Here is a 24,592-nt window from a genome sequence, read left to right as displayed (position 1 = left end):
TATTTCTGTCATTGAACTTATTTTGGTGCACTAAGTCTGACTCATTTCTCGTTTGGTCTCGATGGTGCATGTGTGAAACGCTCGTGCAGAAAATCTAAGCAGATGCTGGAACTGGTAGACGTCATGACAGTTGGATGCTGATGTTATCAAGTGTAAACGTATGTTGCAATGCTCAATCCAAATATAATCATATTTACAGTTCTGGCCATTAACACAGACAGATGCAACTTTGCTATTTAGTCATCATGAATCAAGGACCAATTTGCAGGAAGACCCTGGCTGTTCGCATTTAAGTGTGTTTCACCTTAGCACTTGCTATTGAGCAAAAGAAAACATTTCAATATCAGTGTTCAACATCAGTGTCATCCATCTGGCCCCCTAATCATCCCCCCATGTAACTGGCTCAATGATTCCTCCCTCTCCACCTCAAGCTGATGTGTGGTCAACGTTCTGGTGCAAAATGACCGCCGTGCATCACCCAGGTGGGTGCTATACATTGGTGGTGGCTGAGGTGGGTTTCCCCCTTCGATGTGAAGCGCTTTGGGTGTCAAGATAAAGTCAGAATCAGAATCAGAATACTTTATTCATCCCTGAGGGGAAATTGGGTATTCCCCCGAGGGGAAAATGTAATCCATTAAGTTCTCTAAAAAAAGAACCAACAAGTAGTTAACATTTTAGCCTTTCTCACTTAAACCTATTGTGCACAATAGCACCAAGGGAACAGTTTGGCATGCATGGCACATTTCATAGTCTGAGCTTTGTGGATCAGTGTGTGATTCCTGTAATTGTGTGAAGATTGGTATTGAAAAACTTGACAATTTGGTCTTCAAAACCGGCTCTGGTAAATATCTGTGTTTTTCCAAAATGCAATCTAAAACTCAAGTCCAATTGAGTCTAAGGTAATTCCCAGGCACCCAAGATCCATAACTGCCTCTTATTCATCCTTTCTCCTCACTTTGAGGAAGTCTTTAATTGGGGAATTTCTGAGTGAAAAGTCCATATATATCTTTTGACATGCAAGCATGAACATCACCCTTGCTATTGTATAACACCTTGCTCTTTCACGCCTCCTTGGATTACTATTCATTCCCTTGAAATACATAGACTGACTAGGTACATATGTAGCGGCATCATAACACCTCCGGAAGAAAGAAAAAACGCCTTTACTCAACATGACAGAGGATTTAGCTCTTCAGTGTGCTCCATTAGTCATAGATGAATAATGCATAATGTCTATCTCTCTGCCTCTTTCACTTTGAGAAATTAGGACTAGTAAAATGAGAATACTGAAGATAAGTGCTGGTATTGTGTTTCTGTCATATTTGGTGTCCACTGACACCTCTGTGAGGTTTTGCCTTTGACTTTATCACGCTCTACCATCCAGGGGGAAATACTCTGCTCTTATTGATGCGCTTTCTTATCCTTTCTTTTAAGAGAAATACGAAAAGCAGTCTCATTGCCGATACTGGAACAGTGTGCTTCCTGCTGCAGACACCATCATTGTCCTCTTTGTGGCGCGAGTGTGTTTAACATGGCCAGGATGGACAGAACAGCGAGGATGGAGGGAGTCAGTTTGCCTTCTTGCATGCAGCCCTGAAAAGTGTCAGGTAAGGTAAGGCCTGAGATGGACCCAGTGGATGGTAGATGTAATATTTATGAAATGTGCCTGTAAACTGATTAGCTTGGATATGAGAACGCTTGAGCATTACCTGTTGCATTGGTAAATTTTCATAGCCTGTGGCAACATGACCTCAAGCATGACCGCATCTGTCTCCCCTGGACCGTAATGTGGAAGCTTTGCTCCGTGGTTGGATATTGGCACCTGGGAAGCTTGCATCCCACCACAGAGCAAAGCTAATAACATTCTGTCACAGTCCAACTTTTGTGGAGCAGATTGAATAATTTTTAAAGAATTAATTGATGTTGACTGATTCTGTAAATCTCCAAACTGTTCTGTACAGTTTCTGCATTTTTGGTGAATATTCTTATAATGATAAAATCACTACTGCAAAACGTCAAGGTAAGTTAGGGGTTATATCGCCAATGGCAATGAAATTTACCAGTTTATGCAGGCATATTTAGAAAAAATGTGATTCACACCTACTATCCACAGGGTCCCATGGTGCTACTCCAGTCAGAGCCACCAACACCACCAAATGTGAGAACTTGACTCCTCTGTTAGTTCACATTGAGAAATACTGCATGACGGTCTTGAAAAGCACTAACAATCACAAATGGGAGTAATGGTTTGGACTTAATGGATGGACAAAAACAAGTTGACATTTTGGGCCCATCAGCGAATGCAGAAATAAATGGAGAAATATATATATATATGGCAATGAATTAATAAATAGCAGTGAAATAGATGCAAAAGAAATATAAATTGTAAATGGTGTCTCCCTGCCTGCTGCCCAATGACTGCTGGGATAGGCTCCGGCATCCCCGCGACCCTGAGAGCAGGATAAGCATTTCGGATAATGGATGGGGGGATGAATATATAAACGTGAACATATATATTTCTGAAAACGAATGCAAAAATAAAAGTGAAAATTTAAAAAAAATTAGATAAACTGATTCATCCATCCATCCATCCATCCATTATCCAAGCCGCTTATCCCAAATGGGGTCGCGGGATGCTGGAGCCTATCCCAGCATTCATTGGGCAGCAGGCGGGGAATTTCAATAGTAAATTACAGGTTTATCCATATTTGAATGTATTTTCCTTTTTTTAAAGTCATCTTCCAATTTTCACAGTTATTTACTCTTTTTTTGATTCATTTATCATTGTGGGATGCACCACCGTGCTCCATACTTTCTTGTAGAGTCCTACACGGGCCAAAAGCTGCAGCCCCGCCCCGACAAATTCTGCAACTTTTCAGCCCAAGCCCGAGCCGGGACTGAAACCAATATCACTTTACACTCTCTCTCTCTCACACACACACACACACACACACACACACACACACACACGAGTATTGTAACGTACATGAATAAGTAGACACATTACGGGTCAGACCCTTTAGTCAAGCGGTTAGCGATGTCTCCCGCGGTGAGGGAGATATGGGTTCACGTCCCGGCTGAGGCAGTTCCTGTGGTTGCCCCCCGAATTCGCTACAGTATGGTCAACTGTCATGTGTAATATATGCAGACCTGCATATGTATAATATCATTAATATAACATATTTATATACAGTGACCTATATGTGCTTTGTATACATATGGGCACAATGAAGCGAGACAACTTAAATGAGCCCGAGTCTGACCCCAGCCCGATCTATAAGAAAATAATTGGCCCGAACCTGGCCCGAATCAACTCAGCATGCTGGGACCCAGCGGGCTCGCAGACCTCTACGTTCTTGCCATCGCGGCATGCTGTCTAAACTTTTAGGAGTAATCTGAGTTTTCCCACACTGATGAATTGTTATTGTCTTTCAACCATGGCTGGCTGGCACCACTCAACCAACACAAACAATGCCTCATCCTCTCTCCGTCCCTCCGTTTCACCCCGTATCCTTCTCCCCCTTCTCTATCCTATCACCTTCCTCTGTTTGCAGACTCGCTGGTAGTGAAAGCCTCTGCTGCGTCTACCAACCAAAGGCAGCAGACATAACCCACACTGGCGTTATGACACCGTATGAATACAGATGCAGAATCGGCCCAGACTAGAGGAAAATATGGAATAAGACAAAAAAAAAATCACTCAATGTACGAAACGGGAGAGAGAAAAAGAGGCAACCTGTGGCGATCTGTCATCAGAGGATATTATTAGAATGATTTTATTCATAAAAGACAATAAATGCACAATGGTTAGTGGTGTTGGAGCAGGGACATATCAGCAGCTAACATAAGCAACAGCCACAATGACAAGGAGCCTCGGCACGTACCGGCGGACATGACAGGGCCTGACATTCAGGGCAAAGGAACAACACAACACAAAGGAGACATGAAGTTTGTGTGTGTGTGTGTGTGTGTGTGTGTGTGTGTTACCCTGCAAGCACATATTTAGGATGAAAAAAGAGCAGTGATGTTTTTCTCCCCACAGAAGAAGCACACTGCTTGCACTATTTATCTGAGAAGGTTGGAACAAAATCCAGAAAAGGGTGGCTGAAGGCTCATATAATGTTCCCCTACAAAAGCAAAAAAAAAAAACACCCAGCAGTGATAATTCACTTGGATGAAGGATCTCTTCCGCATTACAAAACGAGGCCAAACAGAATATTTACACACCACATCTGTTGATCTAATATTGTCTAAGTTTAAGGTTACAAAACGCTGATTACATTTGTATTAGTTGGAAGACGTTTTGGGAAAGTATGCCATTTTCTTGCATGTTTAATTTAGTTTTAAAATATTTTTTTATTGCGATGGCATGATGTCACTATAGATGTCTTCTTTTTTATCCTAACAATTGATTTCTACATTTATTTATCGATTAAATTGAAATAACCACATTCCTTCACCATTTTACAATGCTGTGATTGCAACTATTCCCCAATCCTCTGTGACTAGTACACATTGCCCTTGTAACTCTAATTGATGGTCATGGGAATTTGCATATGAAACCGATCATTGGTTTCGGGCGTTGTGCCACTGTATTGTTTATAAGGGTTTATAAGGGATACCTGCAGTCATTTGAGACTGAAGAGGTCACTTAGATGAGTGATGAAAAGTTTCTCTCAATAAGTGTTGTGTCTAGGGCGTCTATTCCGTTGTCTACCAACATGGGGATCACGGATCGCCGGTTCAAATCCCCGCGTTACCTCCAGCTTGGTCAGGCATCTCTACAGACACAATTGGCCGTGTCTGCGGGTGGGAAGCTGGATGTGGGTGTGTGTCCTGGTCACTGCACAAGCGCCTCCTCTGGTCGGTCAGGGCGCCTGTCCGGGGGGGGGGGGGGGGTAGTGTGATCCTCCCATGCGCTACATCCCCCTGGTGAAACTCCTCACTGTCAGGTGAAAAGAAGCAGCTGGTGACTCCACATGTAACGGAGGAGGCATGTGGTAGTCTGCAGCCCCCCTGGATTGGCAGAGGAGGTGGAGCAGTGACCGGGACAGCTCAGAAAACAGGGTAATTGGCCGGATACAATTGGGGAGGGAAAAAAAGGGGGGGATAAACGTTGTGTCCAGATGAACTGATTCATCTTTCTGTGATTTCCTGACCTGGATTATTGAGCATGCATAACCACATTTCCTCCAAAAATGTATCTTCATCTATAAACACCAGTAATCTCACTACAGGGGTAACAAACCAGATATCAACCTCTCATAGACCTGTTCAGCCCCACTGCATGCATAACTACCGCACAAGCACATCTTGTCTGTTGAGCCATGACCCTGGACTGACCCGAAATGTAATGAAATGCAGACAAAACCTCCAAGAGACCTTTGCTGGTCCACCAAATGGTAACCACAGATTGTCCGCAAACTGTGTATGAAAGCGCAGGCAGGGCTGTGGCAGATGGCCACTAGTGTGAATAGGTGACGGTTGTCAGTGTGCAGTCTGCTCAGGAAGGCATATTCAGCAATGTGACAGAGAAAGAGATAGGGAGAAAGACAGGATGCGACGCTTGCCCTGTATCACGATGACACCGAACTCACAATGTATAGAGAGACTCACACTGTACAACACCACAAGCCCCACATGCAGTGATACTTCAGCAGGACGCTCCCCCAGCAGAAGAGGACAAAGAGGAAGAGGGGAGGTTTCTTCTTGCACACGACGTGTAGTTTGAGATCAGATTTGATTTTCAGTTTCATTCATCTCTCTCTTCTGCTGTGTTCTTTCCCTCCACCATCATGACAAACACCTCTCCCCACCTCCCAGAACTACCCCCCTCTCCCTTTACATCTCTGTCCTTATTAGCTCACCACAATTAAACAAATGGGTCATTAATTAATCGCCACAGGCTACAGGACACACAAGGGGTCAACCAGACTGGATGGATAGACTGCTGGGACAGAGCAAGACAAACACACACACACACACACACACACACACACACACACACACACACACACACACAGTCACATGCGTGTGCCGTGCAAATACATCTGCAAGCATGCAACACAAATACAAACAAAAGCATATGCAAGTGCATGCACGCACACATACGCAGAATAGACTCAAGTACAGATTTTCCTGAAGACAACGTCTCCACTAAAGGAAACATAAGTGAATGGTGTCAGCTGTCAAGAAGTCGTTTGATCACGGATGCCTTGTGTCAGTCTGCTGAATGGCAGATCCTTCTGTAAAGAAACTTTGACTGAGACATTGCCTCCGGCCACCAGCATCAGAGTGAGACACGAGGATATACCATCTGATGCTACGCAGTTCCCTCAGCTGAGGCACAGGAATGCTGACACGTCATTTTCGTGAGTTATACACGAATGGGCCGATGGACGCTAGTGCTACAAAGGCTTATAATATTCTGGATTAAGCTTGGCAGATAGGTTGAATAACGACAAGGTTGGTCTCCTATACAGGCAGATGCAACGCTGACACCATTTTGAAAGAGGGGCTGTCGAGAGGCGGTGATTGTGGATGCAGGCATGTTTCTCAAGACGTTTCCCTCTTTAAAGGTGAGTTCCTCTTGAGACAGATATGCCATCTACTTTTCTCCCTGTCTGTCTCCCTGTCTGTTGCCATCTCAGTTCGTTTGCCGTTGCTCTCTACTGCCAACCTCTGCATCTGTGTGTGTGCGTATGTGTGTGCACGTGTGTGTGTGTGTGTGTGTGTGTGTGTGTGTGTGTGTGTGTGTGTGTTGGAGTGACTGTGGGTGCATTACAAGCATTGCTGTTTAACTGAATATGACCTTTTTTTTAAAAGTGAAAGCGGTAAGGAGGGATCTTTAGACGCAGCACACAGCAGGAGGTGCCTCTGGAAGAAATGCCTATCAAAAACTCCAAACCCCGGCATCTAGTTTCAACGCACCCCCTACCCCTGCCCATTAGCATCTTTACACCCCCCCCGTCTTGATCGTTTAGCCTCCCAACTCATCCATGTAATCTTGAAGGAAGTGGCCGGTAGTGACCTTTACAGAGACCAAATTGATTCTCTCCAGTAGATGGCAGACTTTAACCTATAACAAGACATGCAGTTACCAGTCAAATAACACTGAACAACACCCATGGCTTTGTTTGGATGATAAAAAATGGCAAACGATGGTACCATGTGAGGTACCCCTTTTCCCCGAGTCCAGTTTTGACATCTACTCCTTTCTCATGGGTCTGTGACATCACTTCCTTCTGCCGTGGCTGTGGTGCCATTACGGATAAGCCACAGAGAGGGAAGAGGAAGTGCTCTTCCTTGACAGGACTGTCCACATCCTCTCATCGGCTCCATCCTCCCATTATCTGTGTTCCTGCTCCTTTTTTTTTTTCCGTCAGTGGAACAAAAAGAGGGAGCAGAGAGGTCAGCTGGCGGAGGGACAAGCAGGAGCGACATGACACAGGATGAGAGATGTTTTTTGTCACTCCTCAGTGACACTCCCCCGCCATCTGATCTGGCTGACTTACAACTACGGGAAGAGAGGAGCAAAGGTAGACAACAAGGTGGGGGAGTGGAGAGGGAAGGAGGAAGAGGGTGGGGGCATCTCACAGCAGCTGCGACTCGCATCTAGGCCGCTATTCCTGTGGAAGGAACATCGCCATTAAAACACACTAAAACACCCAGAGAGCACTTCACCTGATTCGACAACACTATCAGCATGGTATTCAATATACCAGCTTTCTGCAGTGTGGAAAGTCAGGAGGCAAACGTGAATGTCACTGCCAAGAAAAATGTCAAAGCAATGATTCGCAAAGGCGCCTGAGCCTCACTAGAGATATGACATTTTTCTTCAAATCTAATCAGGTATGAGTGCAAACAAAGGTCCCCTGATTGGCCGGTGAACAAATATCCTAAAAGGAATGAATGCCGCTGTTCCGCTCTCACTGAACATTTGCACCTTGTTGCAGATCCTCGAAAAACAGCCGAGCTGTGCAACGTGGGATTTCACACCTGCTGAATTACCCACCGAGTATCCAGTCTAGATTAGCAGCTTCAGGGAACAAATGTGTTATGAACCATTTACTGACCGCATGGATTCAGTTGTTTCTCCTCCTGCTCTTTGTTAATCAAATCCTTGCTTCATTAGAATAATTACTCGGAGAGTCTGGGACAAGAGAGACAGGCTATTGTAATTTAATCAGAAAGGTCAGAAAGGCCTTTTCTCTGAGTTGAACCCCAACACGTATGCGGGCGCAAGGACACGTACGCACACGCACACACACGGGGCCACCCATAAGGGGGGAAAAGGGGAAAGCTTTCTGCCGCCAAGCCACTGGGGGGGGGCATAGAGGCCAGCAATAATTATGTTCATCCTGATTATGGCAATGCTTGCCATTGAGTGTGAACTGGCTAAAAAGATGGACTTTGAATACATTATAAAGGACTTTGCATCCAGTGGGACAAGGAAGATGGCTGTATAAGGGGCAAAGATGAAGCCATAAGGTAAGAAATTGCATTTTCTATTAATAAATGTGTGGTGTAAGTGTAGTAGGTCTTTGTTGACCTTAGTGCATTTAAGTGTGTCAAAGAGTTCCAATATGGTGTGTGTGTGTGTGTGTGTGTGTGTGTGTGTGTGTGTGTGTGTGTGTGTGTGTGTGTGCGTGTGCGTGTGCGTGTGCGTGTGCGCGCATATGCAGCTTCTGTTTTCTGTTACTGAGTAAGTCTCTCTCAGTTTACATGCATGTGTTTCGCGAGAGAGAGAGAGAGAGAGAGAGAGAGCGAGAGAGAGAGAGAGAGAGAGAGAGAGAGAGAGAGAGAGAGAGAGAGAGAGAGAGAGAGAGAGAGAGAGAGAGAGAGAGAGAGAGAGAGAGAGCGAGAGCGAGAGAGAGAGAGAGAGAGAGAGCGAGAGAGAGAGAGAGAGAGAGAGAGAGAGAGAGAGAGAGAGAGAGAGAGAGAGCTTGCACATGCATTGATATGAGTAAAGAGGTTTTTTTGGGGGGGTTCACTAGACCTTTTCAGGGGCCCAGCCATTTCTGTGGGCAGGCCTTCACACACACACACACACACACACACACACACACACACACACACACACACACACACACACACACACACACACACACACACACACACACATACACACACAACACACAACACACAAAAACTTAGTTTTAATATAGCTGATGTCTCCATAATGATTTACTGGGAGCCAGAGACTGGTAGAGCTCTGAAACTAGCCTATTAAATCAGAATCAGAATCATCTTTATTGGTCAAGTGTGCCTATGCACACGAGGAATTTGACTCCGGTGCACATCAGCTTCTAGCACTTGCAGACATCACTCACACACACAAAAAAGAAAACATTTAGAAAAGTGCTCAGTTTTTCGGTGTGATTTAATTCTTTTGTTTTTTCTTTAATTTAAATTGGCCAAGTACATTATGGCCACTGAGAAATGATGAGATTGATTTTGGAAATCAGCTCAATTGCAGGTAGTGATTTTCCCCACCAGGTGGTAGTAGAGTGCTATCACATATTCAGCGACAGAGGGAGCAGTGTTGCAAAGAGCACCGCCACACAACCTGCATCAGCGAAGAAATGAACTCATGTTCTATTACTGCAAACACATTTCTTTTATTTTCTGTCCTGTCTCCAGGCACGGTTCGAACACACACACACACACACACACACACACACACACACACACACACACACACACACACACACACACACACACACACACACACCATGACGTGACACTAATATGTGCTCTTATCAAACTGCATGAGAGTAGCCAAGCTCACTAGCCACAAGCTGTCCTCACAAAGTTGTATTCCTATCTAGAACTTAAGGTCAAGTCTAGTGCAAGTGCTGAACAACCAACTGGTGTGCCATTAAATGAAATTCTTCTGACTCAATTTTCTCTTTAACAACGGCAATAAATCAGAAGAGTGCCACCAAAGAAGCTGCCTCTAACTCGTACCAGTCATTCCCAGCCAAGCCAGTTAGTCCCGTATTGATTCTCTGTCTCGCTATGCTACCACTACAACCATCTGACCTCCAGCTGCTGAGGTAATGACACTGGCCTGAAATCCAGAACACATTTAGCCCTTTGACTTGAGAGGGAACAACAAAGAAGAAAATAGGAGGCTTAATTGGAACATGTATGGCTCTCATCTCAGACAGCCTTCCAATCTTTGATATATATATATAGTGCTGCCTCAGAAAGGAGTTTTAAAGTGGGTCAATACACTCACATTCCTTCAGCTGACATCTGATGACCTGCAAAATTATCATAGCACCTTGGAACCTTTGATTGCAGGAAAGTTGCAAGGGCATGTGAGTGAGTGTGTGTGTGTGAGAGAGAGAGAGAGAGAGAGAGAGAGAGAGAGAGAGAGAGAGAGAGAGAGAGAGAGAGAGAGAGCGAGCGAGCGAGAGAGAGAGAGAGAGCTTGCAGGGATTCACTGCTCAGGGCCAGGACAGTGAGTGTTTGAGTCCCTCTGTTACAGGGCTGGGAAATACAAGTCAATGTTATCATTTATCATCTTTTAATAGTATTGTATCGAGATGAAATTCACGTATTGTCATATCGTGAGACACAATTTTGCTGTCTAAATTACCGATAACGAGAAACCTATTACCTATAATTTGTCAGAAAATTAGGTCTGAAATATTTCAGAGTGTATTATTTGGAAATTAGTTTTGGTTTGGTAATGTAAAGAATAATATCAAACAGTTCAATGTGTTGAGCGTCAGCTAGAATGTTAGACATGTTATTTCTGGATATGTAGGGCGATATTGTGAGATATACACTACCGTTCAAAAGTTTGGGATCACCCAAACAATTTCGTATTTTCCATGAAAAGTCACACTTATTCACCACCATATGTTGTGAAATGAATAGAAAATAGAGTCAAGACATTGACAAGGTTAGAAATAATGATTTGTATTTGAAATAAGATTTTTTTTACATCAAACTTTGCTTTCGTCAAAGAATCCTCCATTTGCAGCAATTACAGCATTGCAGACCTTTGGCATTCTAGCTGTTAATTTGTTGAGGTAATCTGGAGAAATTGCACCCCACACTTCCAGAAGCAGCTCCCACAAGTTGGATTGGTTGGATGGGCACTTCTTTGAGCAGATTGAGTTTCTGGAGCATCACATTTGTGGGGTCAATTAAACGCTCAAAATGGCCAGAAAAAGAGAACTTTCATCTGAAACTCGACAGTCTATTCTTGTTCTTAGAAATGAAGGCTATTCCATGCGAGAAATTGCTAAGAAATTGAAGATTTCCTACACCGGTGTGTACTACTCCCTTCAGAGGACAGCACAAACAGGCTCTAACAGGTACTATTTAATGAAGATGCCAGTTGGGGACCTGTGAGGCGTCTGTTTCTCAAACTAGAGACTCTAATGTACTTATCTTCTTGCTCAGTTGTGCAACGCGGCCTCCCACTTCTTTTTCTACTCTGGTTAGAGTCTGTTTGTGCTGTCCTCTGAAGGGAGTAGTACACACCGGTGTAGGAAATCCTCAATTTCTTAGCAATTTCTCGCATGGAATAGCCTTCATTTCTAAGAACAAGAATAGACTGTCGAGTTTCAGATGAAAGTTCTCTTTTTCTGGCCATTTTGAGCATTTAATTGACCCCACAAATGTGATGCTCCAGAAACTCAATCTGCTCAAAGAAGTGCCCATCCAACCAATCCAACTTGTGGGAGCTGCTTCTGGAAGCGTGGGGTGCAATTTCTCCAGATTACCTCAACAAATTAACAGCTAGAATGCCAAAGGTCTGCAATGCTGTAATTGCTGCAAATGGAGGATTCTTTGACGAAAGCAAAGTTTGATGTAAAAAAAATCTTATTTCAAATACAAATCATTATTTCTAACCTTGTCAATGTCTTGACTCTATTTTCTATTCATTTCACAACATATGGTGGTGAATAAGTGTGACTTTTCATGGAAAACACAAAATTGTTTGGGTGATCCCAAACTTTTGAACGGTAGTGTATATCTTTACTTCTCATGTATATATATATATTCCGCTCCTCATTAGTCGAGCACTCAACACCATTGACGGTTTTGGAAAAAAACGCTATATATATACGTATATATCCATCCATCCATTATCCAAACTGTTAATCCTGCTCTCAGGGTCACGGGGATGCTGGAACCTATCCCAGGAGTCATTGGGCAGCAAGTGGGGAGACACCCTGGACAGGCCGCCAGGCCATCACAGGGCCCACACATACACACACACACACACATATTCACACCTAGGGACAATTTAGGACAGCCAATTCACCTGACCTACATGTCTTTGGACTGTGAGAGGAAACCAGAGCACCCGGAGGGAACCCACACAGACACGGGGAGAACATGCAAACTCCAAACAGAGGACGACCCAGGATGACCCCCAAGGTTGGACTACCCTGGGGTTCGAACCCAGGACCTTCTTGCTATGAGGCGACCACGCTAACCACTGCACCACCATGCTGCCCTATACAGGTGCATCTAAAAAAATTAGAATATTGTGGAAAAGTTCGTTATTTTCCATAATTTAATTCAAAAAGTGAAACTTTCATATAGTCTAGATTCATTACACATAAAGTGAACTATGTCAAGCCTTTTTTTTTAATCTTGATGATTACAGTTTACAGCTCATGAAAATCAAAAATCCAGTATCGTAAATATTAGAATATTACATAAGACCTATCAAAAAGAGAATTAATAATACAGAAATGACGACCTTTTGAAAAGTATGTTCATTTATGCACTCAGTACTTGGTCGGGGTTCCTTTTGCATGAATTACTGCATCAATGCGTCGTGGCATGGAGGCAATCAGCCTGTGGCACTGCTGGGGTGTTATGGAAGCCCAGGTTGCTTTGATAGCAGCCTTCAGCTCGTCTGCATTGTTGGGTCTGGAGTCTCTCATCTTCCTCTTGACAATGGTTCAGGTCAAGCGAGTTGGCTGGCCAATCAAGCACAGTAGTACCATGGTAGTTTTGGCATTGTGGGCAGGTGTCAAGTCCTGCTGGAAAATGAAATCAGCATCTCCATAAAGCTTGTCAGCAGACGGAAGCATGAAGTGCTCCTGGTAGACAGCTACGTTGACTCTGGGCTTGATAAAACACAATGGACCAACACCAACAGATGACATGGCACTCCAAATCTTCACTGACTGTGGAAACTTCACACCGGACTTCAAGCAACTTGGATTCTGTGCCTCTCCACTCTTCCTCCAGACTCTGGGACCTTGATTTCCAAATGAAATGCAACATTTACTTTCATCTGAAAAGAAGACTTTGGACCACTGACCAATGGTCCAGTTATTTTTCTCCTTAGCCCAGGTAAGATGCTTCTGTCGTTGTCTCTAGTTCAGGAGTGGCTTGACACTAGCAATGCGACACTTGTAGCCCAGTTCCTGGGTACGTCTGTGTGTGGTGGCTCTTGATGCACTGACTCCAGCCTCAGTCCACTCCTTGTGAAGCTCCCCCAAGTTCTTGAATTGGCGTTGCTTGACAATCCTCTTGAGGCTGCGGTCATCCCTGTTGCTTGTGCACCTTTTCCTACCACACTTTTCCCTTCCAGTCAACTTTCCATGGATATGTTTTGATACAGCACTCTGTGAACAGCCAGCCCTTTCAGCAATGACCTTCTGTAGCTTAGGGGTATTGTCAAGAGGAAGATGAGAGACACCAGACCCAACAATGCAGACGACCTGAAGGCCACTATCAAAGCAACCTGGGCTTCTGTATTATAAATCCTTTTTTTATTGGTCTTATGTAATATTCTAATATTTTGAGATACTGGATTTTTGATTTTCATGAGCTGTAAGCCATAATCTACTACTACTACTACTATTTCGGCTGCTCCCGTTAGGGGTCGCCACAGCGGATCATCCATTTCCATTTCTTCCTGTCTTCTGCATCTTCCTCTGTCACACCAGCCACCTGCATGTCTTCCCTCACCACATCCAAAAACCTCCTCTTTGGCCTTCCTTTTTTCCTCTCCCCTGGCAGCTCCATATTCAGCATCCTTCTCCTAATATACCCAGCATCTCTCCTCCACACATGTCCAAGCCATCTCAATCTTGCCTCTCTTGCTTTGTCTCCAAACCGTCCAACCTGAGCTGTCCCTCTAATATAATCATTCCTAATCCTATCCTTCTTCGTCGCTCCCAGTGAAAATCTTAGCATCTTCAACTCTGCTACCTCCAGCTCCGCCTCCTGTCTTTTTGTCAGTGCCCCTGTCTCCAAACCATATAACATAGCTGGTCTCACAACCATCTTGTAAACATTCCCTTTAACTCTTGCTGGTACCTTTCTGTCGCAAATCACTCCTGACACTCTTCTCCACCCACTCCACCCTGCCTGCACTCTCTTCTTCACCTCTTTCCTGCACTCCCCGTTACTTTGGACAGTTGACCCCAAGTATTTAAACTCATATGCCTTTGTCATCTCCACTCCTTGCATCCTGACCATTCCACTGTCCTCCCTCTCAGTCACGCATAGGTATTCCGTCTTACTCCTACTGACTTTCATTCCTCTTGTCTCCAGTGCATACCTCCACCTCTCCAGGCTCTCCTCAACCTGCACCCTACTCTCGCTACAGATCACAATGTCATCTGCAAACAACATCATCCATGGAGACTCCTGCCTGATCTTGTCCGTCAACCTGTCCATCACCATTGCAAACAAGAAAGGGCTCAGAGCCGATCCTTAGTGTAATTCCACCTCCACCTTGAACCCATCTGTCATTCCAACCGCACACCTCACCACTGTCACACTTCCCTCATATATATCCTGCACCACTCCTACATACTTCTCTGCAACTCCCGACTTCCTCATACAACACCACACCTCCTCTCTCAGCACCCTGAGATATGGTTTCTCTAAATCTACAAAGACACAATGTAACTCCTTCTGGCCTTCTCTATACTTCTCAATCAACATTCTCAAAGCAAACATCACATCTGTGGTGCTCTTTCATGGCATGAAACCATACTGCTGCTCGCTAATCATCACCTCTCCTCTTAACCTAGCTTCTATTACTCTTTCCCAAATCTTCATGCTGTGGCTGATCAACTTTATACCTCTGTAGTTGATACAGTTCTGCACATTGCCCTTGTTCTTGATAATCGGTACCAGTATGCGTCTTCTCCACTCCTCAGGCATCCTCTCACGTTCCAGGATTGTGGTAAACAATCTACTTAAAAACCCCACTGCCATCTCTCCTAAACATCTCCATTCCTCCACAGGTATGTCATCAGGACCAACTGCCTTTCCACTCTTCATCCTCTTCATAGCTGCCCTCACTTCCTCCTTGCTAATCCACTGCACTTCCTGATTCACTATCCCTACATCATCCAACCTTCTCTCTCTCTCATTTTCTTTATTCATCAGCCCCTCAAAGTACTCCTTCCACCTTCTCAGCACACTCTCCTTGTTTGTCAGCACATTTCCATCTCTGTCCTTGATCGCCCTAACTTGCTGCACATCCTTCGCAGCTCGGTCCCTCTGTCTAGCCAATCAGTACAAGTCCCTTTCTCCTTCCTTAGTGTCTAACCTGTCATGCAACTCACCATATGCCTTTTACTTTGCCTTTGCCACCTCTCTCTTTGCTTTACGCTGCATCTCCTTGTACCCCTGTCTACTTTCTTCATCTCTCTGGCTATCCCACTTCTTCTTTGCCAACCTCTTCCTCTGTATACTTTGCTGTACTTCCTCGTTCCACCACCAAGTCTCCTTGTCTTCCTTTCTCTGTCCTGATGACACACCAAGTACCTTCCTAGCTGTCTCTGTCAGGTTGCCCAGCCATCCAGCAACTCTTCACTACCACCCAGTGCCTGTCTTAACTCCACCTTGAACTCCACACAACAGTCTTCCTTCTTCAACTTCCACCATTTGATCTTCGGATCTGCCTTCACTCGCTTCCTCTTCTCGGTCTCCAAAGTCATCCTACAGACCACCATGCGATGCTGCCTAGCTACATTCTCCCGTGTCACCACCTTGCAGTCTCCAATCCCTTATAGATCGTGCCTTCTACATAAGATATAGTCCACCTGTGTGCCCTTTCCTCCACTCTTGTACGTCACCCTGTGTACCTCCCTCTTCTTGAACTATGTATTCACCACAGCCATTTCCATCCTTTTCGCAAAATCCACCACCATCTGTCCTTCCACATTCCTCTCCTTGACACCATACCTACCCATCACCTCCTCATCACCTCTGTTCCCTTCACCAACATGTCCACTGAAGTCTGCTCCAATCACCACTCTCTCCTCCTTGGGTATCCACTCTGCCACGTCATCCAACTCACTTCAGCATTCTTCTTTCTCTTCCATCTCCCAACCAACTTGTGAGACATATGCGCTGATAACATTCAGCAATACACCTTCAATTTCCAATTTCATACTCATCACTCTGTCTGACACTCTCTTCACCTCCAGCACACGTTTGACATACTCTTCCTTCAGAATTACCCCTACCCCATTTCTCCCCCATTCGCACCATGGTAGAAGAGTTTGAACCAACCTCCAACACTCCTGGCCTTACTCTCCTTCCACCTGGGCTTTTGCACACAGTATGCCTACCTTTCTTATTTCCATCCTATCAGCCAGCTCTCTCCCTTTACCAATCATAGTGCCAACATTCAAAGTTCCAACTCTCACCTCCACACTCCTACCCTTCCTCCTGTCTCGCTGCCTCTGGACATGCCTTCCCCCTCTCCTTCTCCTTCGTCCAACAGTAGCATAGTTTCCACCAGCACCCTGCTGGTTAACAGTACATTTAATCAGAAAGGTCAGAAAGGTAGTTGGTAACCCGGTCCTCGACCGATCCAGTATGGAAATCTCATTTATGATCCGCATATTTGATTTGGCAAAGATTTTACGCCAGATGCCCTTCCTGATGCAACCCTCCCCATTTATCCGGGCTTGGGACTGGCACTAAGAATGCACTGGCTTGTACATCCTCAGTGGCTGTGTTAGCTGTAAGCCATAATCATCAAGACTAAAACAAAAAAGGCTTGACATATTTCACTTTATGTGTAATGAATCTAGAATATATGAAAGTTTCACTTTTTGAATTAAATTATGGAAAATAATGAACTTTTGAGATGCACAACTTTGTTAAAAGAAACTCAACTGTAGGAAAAGTGCTTAACAGATAAGGAGCGAAATAATCCAGTGATTCAAGTAAATTCTTTATGAGACAGTACAAGCCTGTTTCCTGCCACAAGCAATCCTCAGCTGTCAATAAAATTATTTCCCGTATAGCTTTATTGACAGCTGAGAATTGCTTATGGCATGAAACAGTCTTGTACTGTCTATTAAAGAATTTATTTGACTCACTGGATTATTTTGCTCCTTATCTGTTGAGCACTTTTCCTACCATTGAGTGTTTCTTTTAACGAAGTTTTATATATACATTACCGTTCAAAAGTTTGGGATCACCCAAACAATTTTGTGTTTTCCATGAAAAGTCACACTTATTCACCACCATATGTTGTGAAATGAATAGAAAATAGAGTCAAGACATTGACAAGGTTAGAAATAATGATTTGTATTTGAAATAAGATTTTTTTTACATCAAACTTTGCTTTCGTCAAAGAATCCTCCATTTGCAGCAATTACAGCATTGCAGACCTTTGGCATTCTAGCTGTTAATTTGTTGAGGTAATCTGGAGAAATTGCACCCCACGCTTCCAGAAGCAGCTCCCACAAGTTGGATTGGTTGGATGGGCACTTCTTTGAGCAGATTGAGTTTCTGGAGCATCACATTTGTGGGGTCAATTAAACGCTCAAAATGGCCAGAAAAAGAGAACTTTCATCTGAAACTCGACAGTCTATTCTTGTTCTTAGAAATGAAGGCTATTCCATGCGAGAAATTGCTAAGAAATTGAAGATTTCCTACACCGGTGTGTACTACTCCCTTCAGAGGACACCACAAACAGGCTCTAACCAGAGTAGAAAAAGAAGTGGGAGGCCGCGTTGCACAACTGAGCAAGAAGATAAGTACATTAGAGTCTCTAGTTTGAGAAACAGACGCCTCACAGGTCCCCAACTGGCATCTTCATTAAATAGTACCTGTTAGAGCCTGTTTGTGCTGTCCTCTGAAGGGAGTAGTACACACCGGTGTAGGAAATCTTCAATTTCTTAGCAATTTCTCGCATGGAATAGCCTTCATTTCTAAGAACAAGAATAGACTGTCGAGTTTCAGATGAAAGTTCTCTTTTTCTGGCCATTTTGAGCGTTTAATTGACCCCACAAATGTGATGCTCCAGAAACTCAATCTGCTCAAAGAAGTGCCCATCCAACCAATCCAACTTGTGGGAGCTGCTTCTGGAAGTGTGGGGTGCAATTTCTCCAGATTACCTCAACAAATTAACAGCTAGAATGCCAAAGGTCTGCAATGCTGTAATTGCTGCAAATGGAGGATTCTTTGACGAAAGCAAAGTTTGATGTAAAAAAAATCTTATTTCAAATACAAATCATTATTTCTAACCTTGTCAATGTCTTGACTCTATTTTCTATTCATTTCACAACATATGGTGGTGAATAAGTGTGACTTTTCATGGAAAACACGAAATTGTTTGGGTGATCCCAAACTTTTGAACGGTAGTGTATATATATATATCTCCCCCCTTTTACTCCCCAGTTGTGTCTGGCCAATTACCCCACTCTTCCGAGCTGTCCTGGTCACTGCTCCATCCCCTCTGCCGATCTGGGTAGGGCTGCAGACTACCACATGCCTCCTCTGATACATGTGGAGTCGCCAGCCGCTTCTTTTCACCTGATAGTGAGAAGTTTCACCAGGAGGCCATAGCGCGTGGGAGGATCACACTATTCCCCCCAGTTCCCCCTTCCCCCCGAACAGGTGCCCTGAGTGAGCTGGACACATATCCACATCCAGCTTCTCACCCACAGACAAGGCCAATTCAGTCCGTAGGGATGCCCGACCAAGCCAGAGGTAACACGGGGATTTATTGTGCTATACTATATTGACAGTGTATAATTCCCTGTGGTTACCATGATAATAATATTCTCCATATCACTCGACACCACACTGGTGTGCTAGTTCCTGTTATTTTCTTTTTAAACACCCCCATCTCATGGTGGGGATGGGTGAAGGGGAGCAGTCAGTAGTTCTGTCCTTAGCCACACGTAGCTGCATGTCCGCACTTTGCCTTGGGTCTGGCTCCACTACAGCCTCACTATGCTGATGGTTATCCAGCTCAAAGCTCTTTGTGTGAGAGGTCTGACTCGCTGCTGTGCAGAAGTAATTACAGTCTCCATCACTCGGATTCGTACAAATATTTCATTGCATCACTCTTCCTTTGAGACACAACTTAAAATCCAGTTATCTTTGCCTGATATGGCCCACACATATGTGCATAGACCTGCATGCACGTGACAATGTCATGTGCAGTGACATGTGATGACTCTGAGAAGCAAACTGATGGACACACACACACGCACATGCAAAGGCACACGTTAACACTGGCACATAAGCACTGCTCTTTCAAACATGGATGCATATTAAGTTTTCCTCATTTTGAGGGATTTAATGTGTTCTAATAAGCATCAATGTGATTTAATGCAGCAAAGTCAAACTCATCTTTACAGAACAATTTAAGACTTCAAGACTCCAAGAATCTGTAAATACAGTGAAGAAAAAAATGATTCAATAGAGAAAAACTATACCAAGACCCCATCATAATCAGAAAAGCACTACCAGAGGGGAAAAAAATGAAGTTACCAAGAGGTCGTTTTACTTCTTACACACACCTGTATTTTTTGTGGTGTAAAGTCGTCCGTGACAGAGGTAGGCCTTAGAAAATGACCTCCAGTATTAAAAAAAAAGAAGAGTGGAAGACCTGGTCAACAATAAAAACATGTGGACATGTACTTTTCAGAGTTGAATGTTTAAGGAGAGAAACATCTTTTATCTGGAAATAGACAATCCATTACCTACTCAGAAATAATTTTGATGATTGACAATTCGGTATATCAATATCATAATAATTTGATTTTACATCAACAACAACTATAACAACAGAAGGCACTAAGATAAAGGTAATATCCCATGGTACAAGGTACTTTGAGTAGACTGATTTCACATGACTGATATGGAGCATTTATTGCATGTTCTGTCTTTCTTGAGTGAGTATGACTGGAAAACACCTATCATCCCTCAAGATTTATGACGGTATTGTGTCTATGAATCAAATTTATAAAGAGTACCCGCCCCCTGGGTGTCATATGTCAGTCCTCCCTGTGCAATGTGCACTATCCAGCATTTCCAGTAATGCCTTGTTGGGTGTGTTCATACATGCATCCTGACACTTTTAGGTCAAAAAAGAATTAAAGTCTGTTGGAACACATGGTAAAGTAAATTGCGAAATTGTTGAGAGTCACAAATTTATACTGAAATTCAGCTCGTGCAAAACTTAAGAGGCTGTGGAAAGTCGAGTAAGTGTTTCTCACTAACAGGCCTATGGTGGCTTGTTTGATGACATGTGTAGACTTTTGACGTGGTGAGATCTGGCTATACTGTCTTCATGCTCAATAATCCAGGTAAGGAAATCACAGAAAGTTGAATCAGTTCATCTGGCTACAACGTTTATTGTGAGAAACGTTTCATCACTCATCTAAGTGACCTCTTCAGTCTAAACTCACTGCAGGTACCCCCACCCTTATAAACAATACAGTGGCATAACGACCGAAACCAACCATCAGTTTCATATGCAAACTGCCATGAGCATTAACTAGAGTTTCAATGGCCATGTGTACTATTCACAGAGGACTGGGGAATGTTTGCAGTCACAGCATTGTAAGATGTGACAGATGTACTCTTAGCCCCCCCCCCCCGTTCAGCGATGGTTGTTCCCTCTTCACATAGATGGCCTATGTGAACGCTGGTTTGACTCCCTGTTCAAACCAGCGTTCCCCCCTATCAAGGATGTGCACATCCTCATCCTTGAAAGAGTGGCCACTGACCTGTAGATGGGTGTCGACTACGGAGTCCTAGCCTGACGCATTAGCTCTTCTGTGGTGTGCCATCCTCTTGGTCAGCATCTGTTTGGTTTCCCCAATGTACGTTTTGTCCAGATGAACTGATTCAACTTTCTGTGATCTGGCTATACATCTGCCTTTACATCTGGACTTAATGCTAAGTGTGTGAACAAACTGCTCTGAAAAGGTGATGTTCTGAATGTGCCAATTATGATATTATTACCAATTTACACACTTGGTCTTTTTTTTTAGTGCCAGATTATATTCTGGCCCTCTGTATCCCAAACTTTTAGAAACAATTTCTGTCATTTCAACATAGCCAACAAGATACTTGGTACTGAAGAGGAAAGAAGTCCTTTGAAATGTCACTTAAGCAAGCTTGTATTACAAGGAGGGCAGGGGTCTGCTACTGGAACAATTTAGTTTGATTTCAAAGATCCAGGAATGTCCAAAATATCCAGGAATAAAATGGGAAAATCCACTCCGACATGTGATTTCGTCACCGTCCCGGTCCATTGTTGATGTTGTTGTTCTCATCTACGCTGTAGCAAAGTGAGAGTCTCCCTCAAAGGCTCTGTTGTCATAGCGATGCTGATGTCTCTCTGGGTCAGGGGCTGGGGAGTCAGTCAGAGGAACCTCATACATTGGATCTCCCCCCGACACTGTGATAACAGTTTCCGCCGCTGGTGATGACGTCAAGGCTCTCTCGTCCTTCCTCTCCTCCTCAACCCCCAAGGCCTTCAAGATATCACACTTGCACATGGGGCAGGTCCTCTTCTCTAGCAGCCAGGGCTCAATGCAAGCCTTGTGGAAGATATGTCCACATGTGAGCACTGTCACCACCTCGCCTGCCTTGTAGGCGTCAATACACACAGCGCACATGTAAGAGTCAGACCCCACCTCCGCGTCCCCCCTCTTCAGCGTGCACACCTGCAGCTGACCAATTGCCTTCTTAGCCTCAGATTTCAGCTTTCTCTCAGCACACCTCTGCATTCGCATGCTGTGAATACGATGGGCAGAGATGAACACAAAGTAGGCAATGGATGCTGCTGTCACAATGAAGAAGGCAATTGAGAGGAAGTACAGCCAGTAGGCATCCATCCATAATCCATGGGCACTGCCTACCTCAATAACCATGGTAACCTCTAGTCCAGTCTTTACCAATTTGACGATTTCCATGCCATGGTCGTTTCCAATCATTATAGCCACAATATCAGTTACCTCAGAGTGTGTCATGTGAGTAGTGTTGTTCCCAGTGCCATCTACATTGTAAATCACCACGCCAGCTGCCCCCTTCCGCTCAGCAGCAATGATCTTCTCACTAAAGCTGCAATTGCCCCTCTTTACCAAGGCTATCCAGGGCGGTGAGCTGGAGTTACGGCCGTAGACGACATCTTGGCCACAGCCTTTGGGGTCGTGGCTCGGCAGTGTTACAATGCCTGAGGCCCCCTCCAGGGGAGAGTTGCGACCATACACCCCACATTCACAATATCGGTTGACAGTGTCGTTGATCTGGTTGTCGAAGTAGCTTATATCCACCAAGGCAGTCCAGAAAATCATTGCAGTCGTACACTGGACAAGCCCAGACAGAAACAACAGAAGCACCAAACACTGGTCAGTCTTCTTACCCATGGCAACACTCTTCTCTTCAAAACAACAACATGAAGTGGTCTGGGAAAGCTTCTTTAGTCTATCAGGGAAGTCTCTTTAGTTTCAGTTCCTGGTTCTTCGAGTCACAGCGATCTGAATAGGGCTTAAGTTTCACCCAACCTGCTGTCTACAGTAATCTGATATGAGACTTTGGTAACACAACACAGGCTTTGCGTCAGCCACTCACCTCTGGTTATCTTCCTGAACCTTGACCAGTGAACACTCCTCCTGGAGGGCAGGGCACTGGCATTCAACAAGTTGAAGTACAGAAAAAAAAAAACACACACACAAGCCGGGCTCATGGGAGCCAAGGAACAACATACAATAAGAAAAAGCTGATAAGCAAATGATAAGGACAATTTCATGGGCATAGGTCAAAAAGACAAAGAGCAGTTCTTGAGATTCTGCAAAACTCTCTCTCTCAAAAAAGAAAAGAAAAAGCTCTCAACTTTTCCATGTGTCACTATGAGTAGAAACCCAGCAATGCAGTTTTTCTAGTTTTACGACAAGCCGTTTTTCCTGTTTGTTTCTCCTGCTCCCTGGTATTGTTACTGATACCTCTTTTGTAAAAACCGTGGCAAACATGTTAGTTGAAAACTTTTTTCTTTTTTTTACCTATTGCAAAAAAAAAACGTTATTTGCTCTCTATAATATAAGGAAAGATGAAGCAAAATATATTCAACAAGCAGAAGACGCACGAGAGAATGGAAACCTCTGTATAGAAACTTGAACACTGCAGATTTGGTTACTGTTAGGCATGCAAAGACATGTAAAGTATATCTCACACAGCTCGGCTACCAGGGAACAGTGAGTGACAGCTGAGTTGGAACAGTATATTATCGCCAACTAGCCGCTGCATCTTGCAATGCGCATGAACGGATGCACGTACATGTGTGTGCACACATAGCTTGATAGAATGCAGCGGCATGCAGTAACTTTGTGGTGCATAAATGTGTACACGAGTCTAAAGGCAAACCGCAGTAACTGGTTCTGCTTTGTTCCAGACAACTCGGAAGTCGAGGTTCTCCGACCTCCTCCTAGAAAAAGTACAGTGGGGACGCCACTCAGCCTCAGTTCCCACTTACAAACTCGGGGCAAAGCCATCAACCCCCCATTTCATGGGGAAGCAGTTGCCCGACGTCACACAACAATGTCAGCACCCACGGGGGCGCACAGTGTAAATGGTAAACCATCAGCTAAAAGGCAACGTAAAGTCGATGTGCCTGTATTTACTAAAGTAACACATGATCATAAAGTAAAACCTGTTCCGCATGTAAATTGGTGGCAAAATATGTCGTCAATGTTATTAGGTAGCTGGTAAAAATCTCTGAAAGTTATCTTCTCTGCACAAAAGTTATTCGGGAAAACGTCGAAATACCACAAAAAAAGCGAAAATATTTGGAAATATACGGTATTTACTGACTTGTGTGAACAACTGCCAAAACACCAGTTTGTCACGGTCAGCCATGTTTTTTTTTTGTTTTTTTTTAATGTTTGGCGTCGTGCGCGTGGAAGGCTTAGAGGTCGGAAATTGGACATTCAACTAGGAAATTCCGACCTCGGACTTTGGATGGAAACGCACCATAGTGACTCTTCCATGTACATGACTACGACGTACTAGGAAACCAAATAAAAATGCTCCTGTTATTTTCTTAACATAAGCACCGTAGTTTTCAATTCAGGGTTTATAACATGATTTACCGTAAAACAGAAAAACATTCGGAGCTGCGCTCCCTCTTGTGATCCATGTGCAAACACTGACCTCTCCTGGCTGGTTGAAGCTTTGCTCACATTACTACTTAACGACTGCAAGAGACATGCGCAACTAAAATGGACCCTATGGTACAAGTTTTCACGTTTCAAGTATAATTAGCAAATGCACAACAATACAGCAGTGGCACACATTTCTAGCAATGAAATTATTAGGCGTCAGACTAACA

The 24,592-nt window shown here is 44.1% G+C and overlaps 1 protein-coding gene across 1 annotated transcript; it reads right to left on the bottom strand.

The window, feature by feature from the left end:
- Positions 1-19,512: 19,512 nt before the first annotated feature.
- rnf128a (ring finger protein 128a) lies at positions 19,513-22,762 on the bottom strand. Its single transcript, XM_056278469.1, has one exon. The coding sequence runs from the start codon at positions 22,632-22,634 to the stop codon at positions 21,540-21,542; it is 1,095 nt and encodes a 364-aa protein (XP_056134444.1). The 5' UTR covers positions 22,635-22,762; the 3' UTR covers positions 19,513-21,539.
- Between the last annotated feature and the right edge of the window lie 1,830 nt (positions 22,763-24,592).

Source organism: Lampris incognitus, chromosome 4 (assembly GCF_029633865.1).
Source record: "Lampris incognitus isolate fLamInc1 chromosome 4, fLamInc1.hap2, whole genome shotgun sequence".
Taxonomy (NCBI): Eukaryota; Metazoa; Chordata; class Actinopteri; order Lampriformes; family Lampridae; genus Lampris; species Lampris incognitus.
This window is presented reverse-complemented; position numbering and strand designations above follow the sequence as displayed.